At 35.4% G+C, this 8,154-nt stretch overlaps 1 protein-coding gene across 1 annotated transcript; it reads left to right on the plus strand.

The window, feature by feature from the left end:
* Positions 1-1,877: 1,877 nt before the first annotated feature.
* Positions 1,878-2,396, plus strand: LOC128896476 (uncharacterized). Its single transcript, XM_054159840.1, has one exon. It carries the CDS (start codon positions 1,878-1,880, stop codon positions 2,394-2,396), a length of 519 nt encoding a protein of 172 aa, XP_054015815.1.
* The last annotated feature ends 5,758 nt before the right edge of the window (positions 2,397-8,154 follow it).

The following is an 8,154-nucleotide window of genomic DNA, read 5'->3' on the forward strand; positions in this document are numbered from 1 at the left end:
CCAAAAGGACGAATCGGCGACCTCGCCCAAATTTGTCTACGTCCACGCAAAAACGAATAAATAGCAACACGCAGTCTTCGACGAGAGAACACACTTCCGAGAAATTGTAAACGTAACCACAGTTTTAACTCCCTAGAGTCACTTCGACGTTAAATAAATAAGTTCTACAAGTTATACAGTCCACTAGATCATTTACAATTATGGGCAAAAATATATGAGAAACTTCGATTTTCTGGGCTAAAATAAAACACGAAGAAAACAATCTTTTGGTGAAGAAAATCTATGGATACATACCGGAGTTATGAACAGTTGTACAAAAATTCCATTTTACTCTTTTTTTATTTTTTTTTCATTGTGATTTTCGAGTTTAGTAGACCAAAATACATAAGAAAAAATAGTTGCATTGAATGTACATTTTGGCTGTAAACTAGTGTAATGAACTAAATCAACTGGTTCATTAAAAAATCTACAATTTTGAATAATAAAACTTTATTTATGCATTAGTTTCAAGAAAATTCATTCAATCTAAGAAATCATCCCAAAATCATACATCTTTTATTTAAAAAAATTTGTTGTATCTGCGACAGTTTCCAAGAAAAAACCGCGTGAAATTAGTAACACGTTCACCCTACAATACAAGATATGACCGTATGATCACTGTGGCACAAAGTGGCAACTAATTTTTGCAAATTCTCTTAGATCAAAGTGTTACATACGAGTTTAAACAAGAATTTTAGCGGGATATTGTGGAATATGCAACCTTTTGCTTACTTCTTTACAATGTATGCATGATATTTTACTTTTTATTTTCAGTAATAAATGTATCGGTGTATGAACTTACTGGATTACAACTTTTAATATGTTAGTACTCAGAAATGTTCTACTTACATCCAGGAACAGCATCCATTTTGCAGAATTGAAATTGACGTCTTCTAAAAAAACTTACACACTTTTCACTTTAGACAGTACGCACTTCTGCTTGCGCTCACGCCGAACGACTGACTAACGAAACCGAAGTTTGGTTGACAATTGCCATCCAGGTATCAAAATATGACTCATTTGTTTTTCCCTATTATGATTTTTTTTAGTTATTAAATAATAATTTGCATAAGTAACAATTAAGTATATTATAAAGCATATTTTAAAGAACTAAAAAATATTTTTTGTTCTAAGAAACGTTTTATTTATATCGTCAAAACAGCCGATGACGTAGACGATGATTTAAAAACATAGGTTTGCGGTGAGCAAGATTTCTCTACATTGATTTACCTGAAAACAAAAACAAAGGTAGATTTCGAAAATAGATTAGTCTAGCGGATCCCTGAACGAAGGATTTTGGAAAAAATTAATTTAAAACAATTAATGGCGTACATTTAAAGTTGATTTTAAATTTTTTACTAAAATTAAGCGATTCAATACAGGATATTAAAAAAAGTATACAAGAAAACAAAAAATCCTTTGATCAGGGACCCGTTGTTCTAATATATTTTCTAAATCTACCTTTAGTTTTGTTTTCAGGTGCACAAGTTTGAAGAAATCTTGCTCACCGCAAACCAAGTGGCCACCCACGCAACCCTGTTATGACGAAATGAATCACCCTTTCTTTAAAACAAAAATTCTTTTATAGTTCTTTGAGACATACTTTGTAATTTATTTACATTTCATTAATAAAAATTATTATTTAATACCTTAAAAAAACACAAGAAACTGTCCGTTTCCATTTTCCTGACTGCAACTAACCCCTTAAAGGAGCTGGGCTCATCTTTAAAGGCAACGGTACGACGGGGGATTATCACGGCCAGATGAATTCGACAAATTTTGAAAAATGGATACGCGAGAAACTATTGTACTACCGAATATACCGGGAAAAAGCGTAGATGGACAACGCACTCTACCACACGGTGCAAATAAAGAAAGCACCGTCAATACATGCTAGGAAGGCAGAAATGATCGCTTGGCTAGAAGAACATAATATTCGCTATTCGGAAGCTATGAGAAGATATGAGCTACAAAAGATTATAAAAGCAAATAAAAGTATGGAGAAAGTGTACAAGGTCGACACAATAATGAAGTCAGAAGAAAATATAGTTCTGCGATTGCCTGCATATATGTGCGAGCTAAATCCAATTCAGTTGGCATGGGCTCAAATGAAGAGGAAAGTACGAGAACAAAACACTGGAACGTTAACGTTTACAGAATTATTAAGATTGACGAAGGAAGCTATAAATGGAGCGACGGAAAATGATTGGAGTAAATTTTGCGACCACACCGAAAAATTGGAAAGGCGGTACTACAAACAGGACTTTTTATTGGAAACTGCAACGGACAACTTGAACATCAACATTCAAGATACGGCCTCTGAAGATAACGAAGCAGGAAGTGAAGATTCAGTATAATCAGATTCAATATAAATTATGAATTAAGTGAAGTGCAGTGTGAAATTAATTGTAAATCAAGTGAAGTGCAGTGAATGTTTTAATTATAAGAAAATATAATTATAAGTATGTTATAAGTATGCATAGTTTAATTTTAATGTTTGTATAATAGTTTCTAAATTCACATCTGGAATTTATTGTAGTTCTAGTTTAAAAAGGGGAATCTTTTTATTTGTTTACTATTTTTATTATTAGAAAACATATTTGGGTTCACACATAATTCTGTAATGCATGAATCGATTACTATAAGACTATTTCGCTTTGTGAAGTACATTCTAGGGGAGCGGAGAGGAGGTTGTAGTCTAGTTTAATCAAACTCACCCAAATATTTATGTTTTAAGCTAATAATAATGACGAAAAATATTACTTTTTACTTTCTGATACTTTCCTTTTAAGAAGGTTCAATTTTTGTATTTCAGAATTTTCCTTTTCCTTGAATGGTATGTATGTAATATTAGATTGGGGAGTATCTTTTAACAAATTGCAGCAAATCAGCAATTTATAAAAAGACTTTCCCCACCCCAATATGTCCCTCTTCTTCAAATATGTCCCGTTGTCTGCCCTCTGTTAAAGGAGGAAGTCACCTCGTCCAAGATGACTTCCTCACCCCTTAAATGTTATCCAAATATCTTCCAATGATCATTCTGCAACCTCCTCACGATATTCATTTTCAATTTTTATTATTTTTTTAACGACATTTTTCCAATTAATTTCATTAATGTTATCTACCTCATTTCGTACTAACCCTTTGCACTCGAGGCATTTTTCTATAGATTCAAATCCAGTTCATTTTTATAATAAATTTCTGTGAAACCAAAAACTCTACTTCAAAGAGAAACATCTACGAACGTTCATGACTCAATGTATTATTAATTCAATTAATAATTAGTTGTATTCTAATATAAGTGAAATTGAAATTATACGTTCAGAAAATCACTTTTAAATTACATATGTCACCCTACAGGCGCCAACCTAGCGCAAAAGGTTAATTCAATAACTTTCCAATCAAATTTGCGGGTATCTTTTTTTTCTCCAAATATTTTGTTTTAGCTGTGCCCATATCATTTCGATAGGGTTAAATATACAGGGTGCGGCAGAAATAACTCCTACATTTTAAAAAACGATTGAAAAAAAGTGGTACGAGATGCCACCAGAAACTTTTTATTTCTTAAATCTAGATATAAAAAAGTTTTCTTTACTTTATGTTTTAAAAATTATGTCGTCCAAATGGTGGCCTTTACGGGCGATACACAGTCGTTCTTGAAAATTTTCCATCACTCTCGCTAGCATTTCGGGAGAAATTCTTTCAATTTCCTCTTGGATGGCCTCCTTTAGTTCATTGAAGGACCAAGGACGATGTTTGAAAACCTCAGCCTTGAGGTATCCCCACAGAAAAAAGTCACATGGACTTAAATTCGCCGAGCTACGGTCCATACAGGGCGTCGTCAGCACGAAATGAGGTAGATAACATTAATGAAATTTTATATCTAGATTTAAGAAATAAAAAGTATCTGATGTTATCTCGTACCATTTTTTTTAATCGTTTTTTAAAATGTGGGAGGTATTTCTACCGCACCCTGTAATGGGGTGGTAATCTCAGTATAATATGGCCATATGCTTCGGCTTATCTGTCAATAACATATTTTTTCTTGTATGTCTTCGTTCTCATTACTATGAAGTACTCATTAAAATGAAGGTTTGGGTCCGAGAGCTGTCTACTTATTGAAAATACTGTGGTAGGTAGGAACTTAGTTAACCAATCATCGTCAAGAGTTTTCGGTTTTTCCAATTTGGAAAAACCTGCGTAGCAAACATCAAGTCTTGGGGTCCCGAGGTGTAACGTGGGCATGTATACTTTAGAACCGCGACACCCTTGTCGTTCTACGGATCAGTTACCTGGACCAATAAAGCAATAACTACTGTTTCGGTTTACGACCTCACAAGATCCCTTCCAGCGACAGTACTTTTCGTTATTCTTGCCGATGAGGCCTTCGCATTGGAAAAACATATAATGAAGCCGTATGCAGGCGTACACAGGAAGGGATCGGGCAAACGAATTTTCAATTATCGTTTAAGCAGGGCCCGGAGAGTGGTAGAAAATGCTTTTGGTACTGTGTCATCAGTATATCGAGTCCTACGGAAACCCCTTCTTGTACATCCGGAGAAGGCTGTCTTCATTGTTACGGCGATTATGTATTTACATAATTATCTTCGGTCCGATTCTTCAAGTGGGACATATTGCACAGTTGAAGAATTGGACCGAGTTGATGGGGGCAACCTACTCGACGAAAATTGGCGAAGGGATATTCCGCAGGATAATTTACTAGAAAATATGCGCCCCATACGGCATCGGCGGGCCCCGAAGTCATCCGAAAACGAAAGCATTCGGAAAGAATTCATAGATTATTTTGTGCACGAAGGCCGCCTGTAGGAAAGAAGGTACGAGAAAAGATATTTATGATAGTAACCGAACTGAACTTTGTGAATGGAGTGTTTCAGTCGAAAAGATGTTATTTTTCCTTTTCAGAAATGTCCATTGCAGTGAGTCCACTGCAATTGGATTCTATGCAATTGAATCCTATTACAGGATTCAAGTAATTTTTATATAATTGTTTGATCACTTAAAATACACACCTTTGTGTAATTAGGAACGACATACAAATTTTCCAGTTCCTAGATTATACAGGTTTAAGGATTCTATTTCGCACATAATGTAAGTGCAGTATAAATAGGATAATTTTCATTATCGCATTATTGCATTAACATAATGCAAGAAAATCAAATTTTAGAAAATACGTATTCCGTAGTTTAATCTGTAATTTACATATAGAGGGCATACATATGGCATACATAGAGATGGCAAACAACTACACCTACTGTTAGGTTGTAAGGTTTATTTAAGCGTAAAATTATATTCTCCTCCGTCGACAGTTAAGGGTAATTCTGGTCGACCCTATCATAAATGCGCTTTCCCAAAATGTAGGCGCTTAGGTTAGTACATTTGGCGAGCAGATGTCGCGCGGTCACTTTTTCCGTTTTCCGCCAGGCTTTTACAAACAATAGAGTTACCGTTTTTCCTCCTCAGCCGACTTCTCCTCTTATAACCGAATATTTCAACCAATCACGAACAAATCTCCATTTCTACCCGACCATTTTTCCCACCACCTTTGAGTCCTCGAGGGGGCGCTAGAATTGTGCGAAACCGAGAACGAAAATTTAAGACCAGGTACATAAATGAAATTTAAAACTTGTTCAATAATATCTTCCGACACCAACAGGTATGAAGAATGTACAAATGTGAAAATTGATCGTTTTTATTCTTTACAGAGTCGTCCGAAAGTCCGTCAGTACCAAGCATCCTGAACGGGTAATACTTTGCAATTGTGAAGGAAAAATCCAACCCGAGGTACGTTGTTATCGTGTGGAACTTGTGTACAACGAAGAGGATGGAAATCAAAGGGCATTTGACTTCCACATCAAATTTTCGCTCGTATTTGAAGTGCAAGCATTCGTCTGCATTCGAAGAATATTCCAGCGAAATGTCGGCGAAACAAACACGAAAAATGATCGCAGGAACATCAAAGGTAAGGGCTGCTGGAAGCCAGTTTGAAACGGATATGGCAGCGTTCGTGATAAGCGCAATGATTCCATTGCAGATAGTTGAAAACAAAAGTTACCGGCAGATATTTAAAAATTTAGGCTGCAATGAGAAAATGGTCAGTCGCCGCACGTTGGGAAGAATCATTGGCACGATGTACAACGATGCGGTCTCTACAATCAAGGAGGATTTACGTAAAGTGGAGTACGCATGCACCACCGCCGATATTTGGTCGACAAGACGCCGACATTTTTTTTGGAGTAACGGCGCATTAGATTGATGAGGAATGCAACCGAAAATCAGCAGCCCTTGCGTGCCGACGCTTTCCCGGCACGCACTCGTTTGAGAAAATTCAAGAAATAATGAGTAGCATCCATATTGAATTTGGATTAGACTCGGAAAAAATCGTTGCGACAGTAACGGATAACACAAGCAATTTTGAAATAATTGAAGTAGCAGAAGAAAATATTAGGTTGTCCCAAAAGCTTTTTCGGCTTTATTAATAAGTAATACATGCACAATATTTTATGTTTTATGTTACATTACTAAATTGTGCACGATTCATTTTGGTCCATTACTGTTACAACATGAATATTTATGAAATTAGATCGTCTATTTATATAAACACGACTACATAAAATAATTAAGTGCAACTCGCGAAAGAAACTTTCGGAACAACCTAATACCTGCACGGACGTCGCTGATTATATCAAGGATATTGGGATGAAAGAATGTTGGGAGACTACATTTGATTCCTCATCAGAGAAACGAACCCAACGAATAACAGAAGACAAAGCAAAGGCCGAAATTATTTCTAATCGAAATTAATTAAACTGTAATAACGAACTAAGGAGCCTAAAGAAATCACATGTAGGTTTCGCAACGTCTTTATTAGAACTAACGGGCTTTTGTCTTTTTCCCTGATCGTGCGTTTACGTGCCGGGAGGTCTCGCGTCCTCTCTATACGCGACCTTTGATGGAAGAGTATCGGTTACCGACTACCAATACCATAAAATAAATGTTTCCTATATAAATGGGAAAAGAATACAAAAACAGAGTAAAATTGGAATTTTTGTACCTTTACTCAATTGTTCCTAACTACGGTATTTATCCATAGATTTTATTCAACAAAAGCTTGCTTTCTTCGTAAAAGTGCGATCTATACGCAAACAATAAGAAATTGGACATAATTTGACAGTTACTAATTTTGCATAGCAATGGAAGAAATTGTTATGTTCTAATTTAGCCGAATAAATTGAAGGTTTATCATATGGGTTGGCCCGTAACACTTGAACTATTGAAGCGATTGGAAAACAATGTGAAACGCAATTGTTGGAAATTCGATTACCTTTAAAATGGCAACTTGCGTGACCCAATCGGACATTTCTAATTCGATATATGGCCTAAAATGTAAAGGTATCTTAGAAATAATCGAAAAAAAAATTTAAAAATTTGTATGAAAAAGACCTAACCATAGAAAAATTTTGAACGGTATTTTGCAGCTGCACAGCCATTGCTCGCTGTGTTTCGGTTAGTCAGGGCCGTCGCTACGGGATTCGCCTAATCGGCGCCACGCGCTATCGGTTTTGTATTACATTTACATGTTCCAGATAAGTAATTCTTCATTTTTAATATTTCATTTATACTGGAACTCAACAAAACGGAGACAATTTTCCACTGTTTAAATTTTAATCATTAATTTCCCGTTTTTGTATCTTCAATTATTCAACTTTTGTTAATTTGGTATTGAGCAAACTTTATTTAAATCTAAATTGAATTATTTAACAATTAATTCAATCTATAATTGCATATTTTGTTGTTAATTTTAAATGCAAACTGCTACCTAACAAATTTCTCTTTACAGCAGAGTTTACCCCCCAAACACTAACTTAAGTAAAAAAAGATTAAAGTGCGTGGCGACGATTGTGCAGAACGCATGACGTAGGCCCTGATTCACCGACATAAAGCGAGCGAAGTTTGGGAAAAAGTTGGGGAACTTCTGGACTAGGGTGTATATGGGAAACACAAATTAAGGTAATATACACTTGATAATTTTATTTTTTTTAAAACTTTGTGTAATATAAATATATTTATTGATCGGCCCCTGCCGTCTCGGTTGTT

Source organism: Hylaeus anthracinus, unplaced genomic scaffold (genome assembly GCF_026225885.1).
Source record: "Hylaeus anthracinus isolate JK02 unplaced genomic scaffold, UHH_iyHylAnth1.0_haploid 1, whole genome shotgun sequence".
Lineage (NCBI taxonomy): Eukaryota > Metazoa > Arthropoda > Insecta > Hymenoptera > Colletidae > Hylaeus > Hylaeus anthracinus.

Coding starts and splice junctions, on each gene's coding strand:
- LOC128896476 (XM_054159840.1), top strand. CDS start 1,878: ATGGACAACGCACTCTACCACACGGTGCAAATAAAGAAAGCACCGTCA.